The sequence below is a fragment of the Notothenia rossii genome, assembly GCF_949606895.1.
Source record: "Notothenia rossii genome assembly, chromosome: 12".
Lineage (NCBI taxonomy): Eukaryota > Metazoa > Chordata > Actinopteri > Perciformes > Nototheniidae > Notothenia > Notothenia rossii.
The window spans coordinates 8,216,116-8,233,114 of NC_136911.1; the positions used below are offsets into that span (position 1 = coordinate 8,216,116).

Below are 16,999 nucleotides of genomic sequence, written 5' to 3' on the forward strand. Positions count from 1 at the left end.
AAAAAGTTGAGGGCAGCAGTTTGTCTCCCCTAAGGTTCTTTTCTGTTTTCCGGGTGCACGGTCAAGAAGAGACTGTGAAAAATATTGGAAGAGGAAAGGAGGAAGGTGAATTTTCCTCTGGAAGTTAATGAAAGTCCTTGAAGTGTGGCAAGGGAAGCTGTCACCTGCCCTGGTGATAGATAGCAGGCTTACTATTATTAGCATTCCCAGCCCCAGCCTAGAGTTTTATGCCTTACTAGAGCCATTTGTTGATTAATTAATCAGGTAATGTATGCTATCTGTGCTACAAAAGCACCCACATATCTCTCTTGGCCTCTCCTGGGCACTCTGTGCAACCACAGAGAAGGATCCCTACCAGGCCACAGCACATTCAAGAAAATTACAATTCCAAATCAGCCACTGCAAAGAGAAAGCATATACACAAAGGTCCTGGCTGCTTTTAATGTAAAGTAGAATAATAAACATCCAAGTCAGCCTTGTCTAATGTAATTATGTGTAGCTTTCAGGGAACGTTTTTAAACTGTCAAATAAAGCTCCGCTATGAGGAAGGTAAAATAAACTAGGATTGATGCAGGGCTTAATGATTTCTCCTGTTTCTCTGTGTACAATTGAAAAGGGCCGCACAGAAATCCCACGTGGAACATCCTAATCAATGTCTGTGTGTACGATACAGCAACATCCGGTCACGTTTTGAAATACAAACAATCAATACAATTCCAGTCCTTTACTGTGATTATATTTATTGACTTTCTTATTTCGTCCCCTCATGCACATATACTTTCATATATTGCCTTGTCTTAACAATCATTGAATTGGTGCCAACCTGACAAACTGTTACCTAAAGAAATGCTGGATTTGTTTGTTTATCATAATACTTGTAAACATGGTGTTCCAATGGTTATTCCCCATATACACCGTGCACATACATGTACATATTGAGAACCAGAGTAACACTGTATACTGCACATGGACTCATATTGGCTTCCATCTCCCTGCGCAACATGGCCATCATGTGCCTAAATATCTGTCTGTAGTACTTCCTTCTTCTGTATCCTGACACATCGCTGTTACTGCACAGCTGGCAACATTCTACGGCAGGAAATGACATCATACTTTTATGATATTGCCTTTCCTGTTCTGTCTCATCAGAGAGTTTACCCTTTATTTCTAGACTCTGTGCACATGTGTCAAGTTGTTGTTATAATGTGTGTGTGTGTGTGTGTGTGTGTGTGTGTGTGTGTGTGTGTGTGTGTGTGTGTGTGTGTGTGTGTGTGTGTGTGTGTGTGTGTGTGTGTGTGTGTGTGTGTGTGTGTGTGTGTGTGTGTGTGTGTGTGTGTGTGTGTGTGTGTGTGTGTGTGTGTGTGTGTGTGTGTGTGTGTGTGTGTGTGTGTGTGTGTGTGTGTGTGGCCCTGCACATGTACTGTACTCCCTGTCAACTGCATGCCTCCTATTCCTCATCATTTTCTCACACCCCTGTCAGCCCGTCATTTATTCGCCCTGCACCAGGCTATGTGGACCCGAGGAATTTACGATCATTGGCTTGGCTTATTCTCACCTTCTCGCTGTAAAGCTGTAACTGATTTACTGCCACTGGTTTGTCACTCCCGTCATTAAAATGTAAAAGTTTGCGACACTGCATAGAAAGTTACAAATGATGCCGGCGAGCTCGGCTGTTTCCTCCACTTACATACTGCCTGGTTGCAGGTAGTTTGTTCCCTCCTCGAAAACTAAATCATGAGCTGTCACTGCTCCGATCATTCTAAGTAAAGTCCACAGCTCAGGGAGGAATGTGGAGCTGATCCTCTTTTAAAAAGAACTGGATTTTCTGCCATTTTCTACATTTCAGACACAGTGAATCTTTCTGCTGTCCTGCATGCGCATCGGCAGGGAGGGAATTCTGTTATCTTTTGATATGGCTTGATGCATTTTGATTGCATTTATATGAAAAAGGCCATGTTTTTTCTTTCATTAACGAATGGGAGCCTGGGGAGACTCCTCCTGTGCTGTCATCTCTCTGTAAACCCCACCTGAAGATTTTGACAGTTTGACACTTTAATTTCACCTGAATTTCCCCGGACAAAGAAGAGACATGCTGCTGTGGAAAGAAAAATATCCATATTAGGTAGGAAATTATTAAAGTCTGGGCCTCAATTAAATCTTCTCTGACTTCTCTTTAACTCAGGTTTGGAAAACAGCGACCAGGAGACAAGTTGGAGAGGAAGGGCTCCAGTAAATCTAAAGCTGAGGACATGCAGGCGTCAGAGGACGAGACCCAGCGGATGAGGCTGGAACAAGAGAGGTGAGTCTTGGCTCGCTTAAAGCTCAAACAATTAGGACCCAGCTGAACTAAGAAAAAACCCACTGCTGACCAGAAAATTAGCAAACTAACTAATTAGCAAAATGGCAGAGCAAGGTTGGGAAGTTCTGGGAAAGTACTCGGATGTCAATTTGTCAAATGTCCCTTTCTTTTATATCAGTACATTAAATAGATCATGTATGGATTGTTGTTGGCCGTACCATTCAGAGGCGCTGACCTCTTAATGGTGCTCGTAGGCCCCTGTGGATTTGGCATGATTGAATGGTGCTCATTATAATAGTGGAATCGATATAGCTCTGCATTTGTCTTCTCCTGCAGCTCGACCAGGTTGTTAATCGCTCTGGAATACGCCTTCCTTCTAATCCGCCCCTCTTGGCTCTGTGTCCTCTGGTGTTTGTGGACATCATGACGTCCAGAAGGATAAGGCGAGGCATTGGTTTTGCCGCGTGCACCTCATCCCTCAAAGACAAGCCCCATTTAATTCTCTCCAGCAGCGAAGACAATATTGGTGGCAGGGTGAATGAAAAGACAGCTTGCTGCCTCCATTGTTTTCAAGCAGCCAAATGAACTCAGTAATCAAACTGCCATTGGTAATGACAGCTAATTGAATAGAAACAATAGAGCTTGATACCGCTCCCTCTTACGACGAAGGGAGAGAAGGATGGATGAGAGAAGGATGGATGGCCGTCTCAAATGCACACAAACACAAACAAGTGCACACGCAACAAAAAGGCTCACAAAGGCCCTCTCCCTTGCTGAATGGAACATCTGGAGGCCTTGCTCAAAAAGCTGTAGCACATTTCTTTTTGGTATTCAACTTTCCATGATGGTCCTCTGTGCTGAGGGTGCGAGCGCTTCTGGCTGAGGGCCCAACACATTTCCCTCAGTGCACCCTGGGGACCGGTGGGCCTGGCTCTCCATCCAGATCTGTCCCCTTTGAGGAGCTCCCAAACGCCTGTCAATCTGAGCAGCAGAATCAACACAGACATACAGCGGGCATGAGATATGTAGAGTACATGCCTCTCCCCCCAACACACACACACACTATTTAAATCCAACTTATTTTCTCTCACTGCTGTCACCCAATTTCTTTGTCTGCTACTTGGTCTTGCAGCACGTTCTCATTCCCTGTCTTGTTTGTGTCCGTTCTGCATGTGTGAGCTCCGGTCCTGGCTCCTGGTGCAGGAGGGCAACCTAATTCTTTCTTTTTGTACCTGTTCCCAAATCCCATCACTCAGCCAGGCCAGGATTGTCCCTCGGTTAATGGAAAGGGTGTCCTGAGGGAAATCGTGCTGGGTAATAATAAACCAACCTGCCATGAAGACAAGTCGATATTCAAAGCATTAGGGTTCAGCAGGACGACAGCTCAGAAATCCATTACTTCTTGTATTTTTTTGGGTATCACTACTGTTTTGCACTCCCAAGGTGCTACGTTTGATTGTCTTAGTTCTCTGCTCAAGGCACATGCTCTGATTGATTTCCATGCTGACACTGAGACAGGACCATTTCAGATATCCTTTATGAAATTATGGATCGGACCGTAACGGGTTGCCGACGCTGGCAATCGTCAGCACGGCCCGGGATGGGATCCAGCCAAACTCCCGGCGCGGCTGACATTAGCGATCATTAATTGAAGCAGACGGTTTTGACAGGGGCTTTTAGTGATTCAAAATAGGAGTCAGCGCAGAGGTGAGACAGATTAATTCATAAAACCTGCCCTTTTTAGCCTGCAATAAGGCCGCTACGGTTATATATTTAAAACTCTGACCTTGATATGATTCATGCAATTTATGGTTTGGCTTGCGGTCCTTGCAGACACAACCTCCTTTATTTTGATTAAAAATGTTATCCTCCATTGATATCTTGTCAGCCTGTTATGGATTGAAGATGATGGAGAAGAGTACATTAAGTTTGACTTCATTGCCAGAGCACAGTGCAGTGCACCCACTTGATGAAGAGCGGTTATCAGCAGCATTTGTTTTGCCAACGTTTGGAAGGTTTTACAGAGCTCCTGTGATTGACTGTTTCATGTCTCATCAAGGCGACATTAGAACCTGTGGTTACTAGACTGATCGAAATCTTTGTTCAGCACAGCGATGGCAGCCATTACGCTGGTCTCTATGCCCGTGGACAGCACCCAAGTCACCCCTATCTGATTGGCTCATGTTGTGAGGACTGTGGAGACAACAAGCTCTGTGATTGGACCTTGGGTGGCTTGGAAAGCAGCCGTTTCCGTGGCTATGGCCTTTATTCATGCAAGCCATGGGGGAGACGAGAGAAAGAAAGAAACACAGGGCGGGTGGTGTTGGTGGAGCTTGAATCAGTCTCTGACTTATCTCTGCACGTTAGCCCTGAAACTATATTTTCCCAGCCAAAGAGGGATGCACACAAAGACAACCTGACAATGTTCCTTCTTCATTTTCCGCCTGAACTGAACTCCATTCACTCTGTCTTTCTCTGCGGCAGCTGATTATGATGTCCATTCTCTCTTATCAGCTTTGCTCCGGTTGGCTTCTAATCAGCGGCCAGCACTCCACTGCTACTCTCCTTGTACCCACTCCCAGACCACAGCAAATCACTGTTTTGTTATCCTCGACAGTAGCCTGCTTCCTCTTGTTTGTTGTTTGATGTCCTGCTGACTCTGGACAAACAGAACTTGACCAGTGATTCTCGAGTGCGTCCGTCAGCACAATTCATATTGACGAACAGAAAACTTGGATTAGTCTTGATAGATTTGATCTTCGATTCAGATGATGAGAAGTTTGTCTCTTACATCATGTTCGGGTTACATTCACTATTATATAAAATAAAGCAATTTCCTCTAAGGTAGATCCTTATTTTTCAGTGTTTTTGTCAGTAATTGTGGTACAATCTTTATCATTTCATTTTGTAAAACCATCTCATTATTTCAGTATCCTATTTGCATAGTGAGTTCAAAGAAGGCTCCAATGAACTGATTGGGAAGTGTGATTATACTTGTAATTATATTGATACCTACAGCAATTTAATGCGATTGTTAACACTGTGAATTAACACCACGGAACTTGGACAATTATCTATGTGATTACATTATGCTGTTATGGGCCAAGTGTCAACACAAACGATGGGCTATCGGTGGTTTGCGATTCTGCACAGACAGCTGCACGCAGGCTCATTTAATGCATTTTGATTCGATGCATACACATTCTGTCCTCCATCTGCACTCCAGAATAATAGAACATGTTTTGGTGAGGGGGTATTAGAAAGAATAAATCCATTCAAGGCGACTCAATGAGAATGCAAGAGAGCAAATGCGTTCTGTTTCATCCACCAAGGTAACAATGCATATTAAAGAGGCAGGTTTTCAAGCTTCTAAGTGTTGACTTCAAAATGTGTGTCTGAAAGTACAGACAGCCCCCGTACCCCCTTCATCTTTGTCTCCCCTCGCCTCCCTTGGGTAGATTACACGTTCACAAACATATGGAGAAGGAGTTTGTTGGATCTTTCAGGAAAAAACCCAGCTTTGATGGATAAACACTGAGATTTATTCAGTTTGGAGAACTTGAGGTGAGCTTACGTGTTGCTATCGTTTCACAACTCTTCTTCTGAAATGAAGCTGCAACAGTTTCATCGAAAATTCCATTTCAGTTGATGTGAAGGAATTCTTACTCAATGTAGTGACAATGAAAGGCTAGTAAAACATAAAGGGAGAACAACAGTTTGAAGGGGGATTGGTTGAATAAAGGATGATGCTGGGTGTGCATACTTTTACTAAGACATGGTCAGTCAGTGGATGAGGGATTGAACTTTAACTGCCCTGAAAAGCTCTGATTTATTCTGTCTAGACTTTATTTTAGCCAGGAGGAAATGACTTCCCACTTTAATGTTTTGAAGAACAAGCAAGTAGGCATTTTATTATATTTAAAAGAAAATTCAGCATTTAAAAAAAAAAGAAAGAATGTGTAGACATTAAATAGAGACAAAAGAAACTGAGGAATTAGTAATGTAATACTGGTTATCTTCCATTCTGTCATCAGTAATTAAAATGAAAAGGGAAATCCACAGTTGGGCTGCAATGAAGCATTACAGATAATGGTCCCCTTTTTGAAATAAAATATCCCCGGGCTGGTTGCATTAAAAGCTGCAGTGTCCTCTCCTCTCAAACATACTATCTGGTAAGAGGAGAAGACAGGAGTAGGGCTGGTAATTGGGGCTGTTCAGTAATAATGTGTTTAGTGTGGGCAGCACTTTCCTCTATGTTAACACGCTGGGCCATTAATTGGCTAATGGAGTATATATGGTAGAGCGCGGGGGTGGTGTCTCAGGAGAAAGTGGGGAGAGGAGTTGAAAGCAGTAGTTGCAGGTTCCCCAAGACTTAATCAATTAGCAGGTGAGGATGTTTGCTTTAGGGCTTATCAGCATATTACAAAGCAGAACGACCCCTGTTTCCGAGACAATATTTATATAATTTGCTTGATGTTTTTCCTGAAGCTTTGCATATATTAATACAGCTGCTTCAAATGTTTTCAGGCAGTTGAATGGGGATTTTCAGAGGATATCAGCCTCATAAATATAGCGTAGGAAGGGCCTGCTACATCTACTTAGGTGCAGAAAGCCATTATCAACTAATAAAATGGTGGATCACCGCCACAAGAGGATGCCAACCTACAATTGTCGTTTTATTTGATTAGAGCAAATGTGGATGTGTGTCCCGTTTCAATACAGAACTCGACACGTTACCTTATTTTGATTCACGTAACATGCTTTACTTACTTACATACATTTTGCTCACTAACACACTTATTTGAACCCAAATCATATTTCGCTTAACCTTCTCAAGTTATTCCCCGAGGCCTCAAACACAGATGCATAGGTCTATCGTAGTTTTTGAATTGAAATATTGGACGATTTGAACCAGAAGCTTGATTATGAATAAATAAGTCAAACACTAAAACAAAAAATGGAGCCGACAGTAATAACGTTAATGGCTAAAGCATGACTCACATAGTATCTCATTTGGTATTTGTGATTGTTAATATCCTTTTATTGAAATGCACCTATTAGCTTTATCAATGTCAGACTCCCGAGGCCTCAAAGAGAAGTCACTCTTATAGCTTGTCGCCAGTCTAGCCAAGGCCATTATCTCTCCGAAATGTCAATATTGCCGTTTTTATTAATCTGATTAGTCAATAAAACGCCTCAGGGTTCTGAGATCCCAGCGGACTTCCGTGAACCTGTGGTAACATCATTGTCTGGTCCTTCCTGGCAAACATCTGACATCACTTTAGCCAGATGGCAGGTGAAAGGGCTTCTGGGAATTAGTGTTTTGCTCCCCGTGAGGCTTGTTTTTTGTTTCTGACAACTCAAGCTAAAGTGAGAGCACAGCGAGCGAACACAACCGTGCTGTGAGTTGATCATTTCCATAATGTACCTGGTCTGCGACAATTCAAAAATGCACCAAACCAGCTTAGAGACTTCATAATATGACTGCATATCATGCAACATTGCATCAGGCCTCCATCAAAATCTCACCCCGCAGATAATGCTGAGAAAATGGGATTTTGGACAGCTAAAAATAAACAAAGCAGTCTATGGGTAGGATGTGGGAATTGGGTTAATTCGGCATTGAAAAAGGATGATTGTTTAAAATGTGATTACTTTTATTAAAATACACAGACACGGGAGAGAGTGTTAGGCTATGGGGGATTCTAGGTCCAAACCTGTCAATCTTCTGCAGCAGCAGCGGTGGGGGGGTGGGGGGGGGTCAAAGGTCAGTTATGACCTGAGGTAATAGGGAAGTCTATCACCAGTAGGAGGTAGCGTGCTTGTATGGTTGTGTGTGAATGTGTGTGTTACCCTACAGCAGGGATACAACATCTGGAACCACTGAGCAGACTGGTGGCTGCGGCCAGGGTCACCGCAGTGGGAGGTCAATTTCCCCCTCTGCCTGTCCTCGGCCCCTCTCCTCTTTTACTCCCCACTGTCCACCTCCTCCCTCCTCCAACGCCAGCACTCCTCGCTCTCATGCAGTTCCATGACTGAGTCTTGTTAGCTGTGGACAGATGGGCATTCACATGGAGCCATTCTTTAAGACAGGAAAGGCCCTGTGAAAGGTCCTGTTGTGTGGAAGTGGTCCCGGTGAGAGGAACGGCACGGAGAGAGAGGAAGGGGCTGGAAGGAGGAAGAAGAGGTCTGAATGTCTCTCTCCTACCTCCTCTTGTTAAAAGACGTGAGGGGTAAAATCTGTGGCTTTTCTGGCTCATGGAAAGCCACACATTTAAATAATAATACTCCTAATCTTCTTTCGCTACAGAGGAAGACATTCTTTTCAGTCCTCATTCTCTGTTTCTCAGGACAAACAATATGATACTTTAGAAGTTTGAAGAGAAGACGTCTGGAAGTCTCTCTGAGTTGCCTCCTTCCTGTTCATTTATTATGCACTTGCAACTCAATATAGTCTCATATACAATAAAGTGTCACTTGTTTCTACATATAGGTCAATTTAGAAACGGTTCTTTTGCACTAGCATAAGTTGGCCAAATACATAGTTTGGCAAAGAAAATGAATTGGCAATATTTTACACACATTTCAAACCATCTAAAAACTCAATTAACTGCTTAAGAATAAAAACTCTCGCAATTTGAGGGTGTCAAATCTTTCTTTTAAGTTAGGAAATGATATTGAATGTTGGCCTTTCTAGCATAATGGTTTGTGAGATGATTCATAAATAAAAAATAATTTATAACAAACATTTCCTCTTCATGTTTTTTCTCACAGAATACAGGCCAAAAAGCTGGAGCTTCGTGAAAGGCAGGAGAAGGAGAGGGAATATGCTGAGATCCAAGATGTTGTTGGCGGTACCTTCAGCTCAGACGAGGAGCCCACCTACGCTGGCATCGGATCTTTAGACTCGTCGATGGATAGCAGCAGCATGGACCCTTACAACCACCACTACCATCTCCCGCAGAGTCCCCTGACTCCTCCCCTTCCCATCAGCCATCAGGAAAATGGGCCACCCTTGGAGGCTCTGTATGCCCAGGTCAACAAGCCGCGCAATGGACGCCCTGCAGCTCCTGACAGGTAGGGAGCGCCCAAAGAAAATGTCCATACACTTACAGAATCAACAGTGAGCTTTGTCACCCACTACCTTTCTCGTTCAGTCACACGTCACTAACTACTTTTGTGCTTTGGAAGAAGTTCATTTACACCTCATCCATAATTTATAAGCAGCGGTGTGATTGCATTTGCTCACTTTGACTTGTCATGGGTGACACACGCCGCACAGAAAAACAATGAATTTCACACAAGGTATTATCGCTGCCTCGTCCCACAGGGGTTTGTCTCGTGCAACTGGCAGGATCCAAAGGCAAGGTAAAACAACAGAAGGAGCCGATCAGTCGTTTTTCCATGTGCTAGAATTTAATATCTTTTTTTTTTCATTATCCTCGGATCACAAGTAATCCTCCCCGGTCCCTCACACACCTTTTTCAAAGAGTCACGATGCATGGGACTTAAGCTTGTTTGCCACTGGGGGGGTTGTATCGTTCATAACCTCCGTGTCAACACGAATATTTGATGTGATGACAGCGCCACGCAGAGCTTTAGTTTCATATTATTGTTTTCATAGCCTATTGCCGAAAGACCTGTGTAAAGTTATCATGTGTTTTTATTTATGTATTTAAATCCAAACTAAAGTCCATGTCAATCCAACGTTGGGATAAACAGCAAACAGATGAATAGCCATTGATATCTTCTACAAAACTTTTAATAACACAGAATTTTCAAATCATTCAATTCAATCCCTCCAATCTCACATTCCTCTTAAATCTTCCTCTATCTTAAGATAAGATAAGAAAGAACTTTATTGATCCCAATTTGGGACATTTTTGTGTTGCAGCAGCATAAAAAGACATGGCATTGTACAATAAAAATTAAAAGACAAAAAATAAACAAGAAAGTAGAAAATATACATGTTGAATTTACAAATGAACAATACCAAGATAAGCGTGAGTATTTAGAAAATCCAATCCCATCATACACATATTTGACTAAGAGTTGTCATGAGGGCCATAGGTTTCCTGTAGGTCACATCCAGTGGTGACAAGTCATGAGATTTCTATTCCCATGGTCCTCCAGAACCTTTCAGGGTGTTATTAATGGATCGGATAATACCCACCTCCTGTGATTGACAGCTGTCACCTGGGGGCTTGTGACCTTTCACTGCTGGGCTCAGGTGGGGCGGGGTTGCATATGTTACCAAGACAGTGCTTCTCTATGTGAGTCAGTGTGTCTGTTTTTTTAAGAGGATTTAGAGTCTCCACCCTGTAACACCCCCCCGTGACAATCGGAGTAGATATGACAAGGTTATCTGGCCCCTCTGATAACTGGCTCAATCCATGTGCCAATACATCCGGGGCTTAGTGAAGGCCACTGATCCATATGTCCAAAGTGAAGGTAACCTCCACATGTTTCCTGTGGATAGCCTTGTTGTGTCATAACAGCAATCTACTGTAAACCATCCCACTTCCCAAACCAGAGCTCAATAAGGAGCCTGAAAGCTAGACAATGAGGTTGACTTGTAGAAAATGAGCCTGTGTATTCAGATCACAGGACTTTTAAGATGTTGGTCAGTGATAGACATGATGCTATTGATTCTCAATAAGCTCTTTGCAGGGATACAGTATAAAAGCCTTTACATAAGACAATCCTTTGAGTGCTTAGTCTGTTTTTTATCCTTCATTGCCGGAGGGAATATTAATAGCAATTTTCTTAATCGCTCCCATGTAGAAATTAAAAGACAAAAATGTTAGGCAAGGAACCTTTTGCACAAGGGGTCTGATTGTAAACAGAGGCTTATCACTTAAATATGACATAGTTTTTGGACTTTAAGGTTTATTTAGATGTTTTTATGTCCACTTACAATATGGCAGCTGTTCTATATATCTGTTGTGTTTGAATCTTGAAATAGTTTTTATCTTTGATCAAATCAAATCAAATCAAGTTTTATTTATATAACACATTTATAAACGATTTTTGGTCGAGCCAAAGTGCTGTACATATAATAAAAGTAGCCTACAGTAGAGACACTTTACAGCAAATACAACAGCACAGATTGTTCAGAATATCAGTATGAGAAAAACGACACCCGTTTTTTTTAGATTGAAAAACAAATACTGCATAGTGGTCATTGGGTAGTCTCTAAAAAATCGAGTTCACATAACAAATAACTCCTTATCTTTTCTGCTCACTTGTTTCAGCACTTTTTTAGAAATAAAGAATGCTCACCGTCGCAGGTTTATTTCTGCATAAAAAAGCTTATTGTTGCATGTTAATTATAAACACAAGCTTATATTTAGTGGAGAACTGAGCTTTAAGAATTGATAGTGCAGTATGGAGTTGTATTTGCAGGCACAGGATTAGCTTTTTTGCGAGTGTTGTGATTTGATTTGAAATATAAGCCGATGTTCACCACTGCATTTTTGTTTTGCACCTCTCACTGCTTTGCATATCTTGTGTATGCCAGCCCGGTTGTATGCCTGTAATGTTTGTCTTGCTGCCTTTGAGATATAATAATAATATGCACTGGTTCTTATTTAGCTCAGAGGCTTTCTATTTACCATTTGCGAAAAGGAGCTTGAAACACATTCACATTCAAGATTCCTGTCACTTGCCTACCATAAAAAACATAAACAGTCATTTGCATTTCTAAATTAAAATGAATGGAACTTTCATTGTCAAATACAGCGCCAACAAAAGAGAATTTGCATTCATTTCTGAATGTACCATGAAGCCTATTAAGACAGCAAAATTGGATAGAGAACTTTTTGTTTTGCCATTTAGAGATCCAGTGTGACTTACAATTTCTTTACTTTCTAATCCTGCCATTGCTATGCAACCTAATATTTCGAGCTGCATGACTTCCTGTTTGAAGATCAGGAAAAAGGAAGTCAGTGAGGTTTGCGTAAGGAAGGCTTCTCATTCCTGGCTGTCAGTCAGTCTTCAGTATGAAAGAGCAGAATGAGTTGCGTTTAACCCTGACCTGGATACTGTTACCAGCATCTGAGGTGGGCCCCAGAGAAACAAACTGTGATCAAAGGGGCAGATTAAGGATCCCGTTTTAAAGGGATATTTCACATTTTATTTCCTAGTAAGACATCTGACAGCCAGCCAGCAACTTGTTACAAATCTAAAATCTAACAGCACTATATTAATTTATAAAGTCACACTCCCTAATCTGTTAAGCCCTGGAGCCCCCCCCCCCCCCCCCCCCCCCCCCCCACCAACGTTTTTTTTTTAGACTGTGTCTCAGGGCTTCTTAACATTTATGAAACTATTAATGTGTAGTACCAGATTAACGGGAATAATCTCAGCTAACTGAAGATATGAACCATTTTTACCAAAACACAAGTCTCATAAGAAGTGTCTAAATGACCCCTTAGCGAAAAAATGCAAACTGACTTTGGCACAGAACTCAAGATAAAAGATACCCTTATTACTTATCGTAACTGCACATACAATATATCCGATTAAAGCTGAGGTTCCACAGATTATATAGGTATAGTATCATCACTGAGCGATCCGAACTCGCGACAGGGGAAGTAAACACCGACATCACAACACGTAGCTTTACGGAGCTTTTACGGGAGATCGTCTCACTGTAGCTGTCAATCTGATCAAAATACGTGTCCAATGGCATTAAAACGAGAAAATACGCGGCTGAATCGGTTAGTCCAAAGGTCAATAATGTGTCTGTCGCTTTGAAAAAATTATTTATAATCGATAATTCAATTTTTATGTAAAAATCGGAGAAAAAAAGTTAGCCAACAGAGTGTATGCAGCTTCCGGTTTTGGCCACGCGTCACTCTCACTTCTTATTTGGAAGCGTGTTTGTGTGTGTAGAACTTTCCCTCGATTCCATTGGCTCTAGCGGTTATAAAGAGATTTCATTCGTCAAAATCGACCGAGGGAGGCCAGAGATATGGAAAATCCACCCAAATGACTCCAGAAGTTTTTTCGTTGCTAAATCTCTCTAAAAAGGTCAAATTTCACTTGTTTTGCTTCAATCTTGATACAGGGTACTTATTATATGTTGTACTTTGGATTCCTAAAGCTTTTAGTCTACTAACCCATCATCCAAGGGTAGTTTTCACTATAAGTACAAAATAATCTTTGGACGGACACTATCATTTACAGTTTTTTACTGTGTTCAATCTGAATTTTCTTTAAAACAAAAAACATCTATATTGATTCTGACTTCTCTACATCCAACTCACAGGTTTATCATTACTTTGAGAAAAAACATTATTAATTTAACCCTTTTAGAAGGGAAGATATGTTCATTTGTTCTGTGAATGTCATTTTCGAGCCTAAGACCTGAAAAACAGACTCAGGGTTGAACAGGCTAATGCCTAAAACCTGATTTATGACTAGGCACAAGAGTTCTTAAGGGGGTTTGAGAATAGACTCCAGATACCATACCATACAGGAAATATACATTTGTTGATTTCTTTGTTGTTGGTGTACAAAACATGAGAACCAGGTAAACCCATTACCCTGTGACTGGTAGTCAGCACATCTCCCACAGCATAGATAATATTATTATATGAGGATATTACCATGGCGTGACGCATCTCCTGATAATCATATGACCTCTACAGTATAAGCATCGCTCAACTGCACACATCATCTTACCTTGTAAAATTGGTTCCAGGGACCAACTAAGTGAAAGAAAATTGAATTGAAATTAGCTGAGAGCCTTCCTTTATTTTCTGGGTCTTCATTGGAAAAAATATACAGAATGCTGTGAGTGTTGGAGGATGACTACACTCAAACTTACTGTATCAGTTTATTACATCTAAAAGCCACCTAGTCAAACATATGCTTAGTTGGAACAACATCAGACAATGCTGCCGTACCCTGGAGTCTAAGTTCTCATCATGTTGTTTACTGGACATCCCTGTGTGCTGTCATTACACCACAACAGTTCAGTCATAGAGAAGAAGGTTTTTTAGATCGAGTCAACTAATTAGAGACACTTAGGGGCCATTTGGTTGATGTGGGTTGGTGCTCCTTTTAAGGGGAGGTGGGGTCTAAATGCTTGCAATCGCCAGTTACTGTATAGCTTTTGCATCTTAGACTCTTGTTATGCTTCATCTATTTATACACATGTGCATTTTGTGCCATGATAAATACATTCACCTTTGGCTCGCCAATGCTTTCAAAGCTGCACTGTTGTTTATCCACTGCAGTTAATATGAAGGGGCCGCAGCTGGATAAATAGCCCGGTATACGCCTCTCTCTCTGATAGACCTTCGGTAATGAAGCCCTAATGGGAAGGTCACTCTGACTGTAAAGCTAGAATGAGTCAGACCTGAGCCTATAAACCCTTGGAGATACAAGGACCCCTGGTTGCTGTGGGCGTCGAGATCCTGGCCATTTAGCCATATCGGGTTTTACTGTTCCTCTACAGGATCATGGAACAACAAGAGCTCATTTGACAATTTATTACCAACCTCAACATTATTAGAGCTGGCAGCACCAGTGGTGTTTTGACAATGCTGTCAGACTCTGTAAAACTGAAGGGCACCAATAGAAATGCAGGATTTATGCTTGTCCAGTTTTGTTAAAACCTCATATAAAGTCAAAGTAAATATCATTTTCACTCTAAAACCTGTCGCATGAATTGGACTCTATTTAAGAGTTAACATGAAAGCGATTCAGACGTTAACCTAGTGTGTTATTTTTCCACTGTTTTAAGAATAAAAAGTTAGACCCAGCATGATAGAATGACCTCATTTCTCAAGTCAACCTCTCCATCTGCCAGGGGACAGCGGGCTTTGGGTAACTGGCATTGGATTGCGCGCTTCGGAACGAGAACCTGACAGGTGCCAAGCTCGATGGGATTTGTGGGAAGCGAGCGTGAAACAAAGCATCACCTTTGAAAACTCAATATGATTGACTGCTGCTCCCATTACGCAGACGAGTTTCTAAAGCTCCTTAGAGCATGGGCGAGGAAGAGTCAGAGAGACATAGAGAGGAAGAGGCAGGGGGAAGCAGGGGGAAAAGATATGGCGCTCATGGAGCTCAGCAGTGCAACGCCCTTGAAGTCCTCTGTAACTTGGGCGCTCCAGAAAGGCTGGCAGGCAGGCAACAGAGAGGGAAAAAGAGTCCAAAGAGCCCTCACCTAAAGAAACACTCACTGTGGTGTTTTTCTGTTGCTCTCGCCACACTAAAATTCAGTCAGAACCTCCACTCTGCATGCTCTCCAAATTGGATTATGTGGTAGCTAATGCATTTTTCGCAGCTGATAAAAAGGTCAGGCTTTTCATCTCTGGAGAAAGTTTGTAAGGATCGCTCTCACCACTTCGACACTCTAAGGCTCGAAGGACATCTTCACGGGAAACGTTAATCTGAAGGGAGACATTTCGCATCAGATGAAGTGTCTTTTACAGCTGTCCACTGCTGCTTAAACCCCCGCCGTCTGATTGAGTTGTGATACTTAGTATCGTTTGGATCATCAACACTGAGAACAATTCGTTTTGTCTTGTTTCTTATCGACCCCATCACAGAAAACATTACAGTGTCATTCCAACGGGGACGCATAATCATCCGGTTTATTCTTTGCTGTTTTGTTTCGAAATGGAACATTACATGGCTCGATTAAAGTAATGCAGATGGAGAGTGAGTTCTTCCAGAATCATCAGATGATCACTGTACCAATCCGAAGTAATCGCTTTTTTATATTGTTTGCTGTCTCTTATTTGGATTCTGTAATTAACTCCGCAATCAACAATCAGTCTCCGTGATTTTTATAGTCTATACTTTCATTTAGATGCAATCAAAATGAGATTAACAACACTTTCTGACTGCAACATCTGTAGCTTTGATTAAATTCCTACCTCTCAATAATGCATTGGTAAACAAAAGCGTCTTTTACAACCCCTGCATCTGCGTTAAGACTTTAATAACAGCTCGTAAGTCTCTAATAGCATTTTCGTTCTCAAGGGAACAAAATTAATATCTTGCTTTAATGCGACATATACATTAGTGGTTACTAATTACAGTTTACTTACTCATTGGAATCGCTTTCATTCTGTTATTCCAGAGCGTTTATTCAGGTGTTTATTCAGTTCCTTCACCTCCAGGCTGCAAAGCTAAACACGACTTTAGGTTGACAACAAATATGTTACATTTTATTGTTGGGGAATGTTTTGGCGCTGCCTTTTATTTTTGTCTGACAACCACCAGCGTTTTCCATTACTCGCTATGTGTTGGTTGTGAAATGGGTGTCACAGTGAACATGTGAATGTCTGCTCTAATTAAGAATATAAAAGGGACTCAGTGGTATTAAGAAGATTCATTTGTAATGTTTGCTTCTGTTGAGAGATCCTGGTTATATTCTCGGGTCAGCAGTTGTTATCAGGGTCTGCAGGACATACTTTTGGGAATACTTCAGCCCCTGTACATCTTTGGAAAACCCCCATGTAAACCCTGTACAGTATATAGGTTACAGAGTGATGGCCCACCAATACACAGAAACATTCTCACACAGACTTTTGCCCTTTCCTACCAGCTTGCTCTGTGTTGTGGCGATAGTGCAAGAGGCCTAATGCACCAAATGCACATCAGCCTTATCGCAGGGGTTCTACACAGATAGGAAACGTGTATCTCGCAGGCAAAGCAAATTAATTATTTTTTGCTCTG

General features: G+C 41.8%; 1 protein-coding gene across 5 annotated transcripts in view; it reads left to right on the plus strand.

Moving 5' to 3' along the window:
* Positions 1-16,999, plus strand: part of pard3aa (par-3 family cell polarity regulator alpha, a) — a 300,089-nt gene that overhangs the window by 217,829 nt on the left and 65,261 nt on the right. For all 5 annotated transcript variants that reach the window (XM_079661513.1, XM_079661515.1, XM_079661514.1 and 2 more), the window contains 2 exons: positions 2,183-2,299; positions 9,074-9,376. In XM_079661513.1, coding sequence (XP_079517639.1) covers positions 2,183-2,299; positions 9,074-9,376 — 420 coding nt within the window. The remainder of the gene's footprint in view (positions 1-2,182; positions 2,300-9,073; positions 9,377-16,999) is intronic.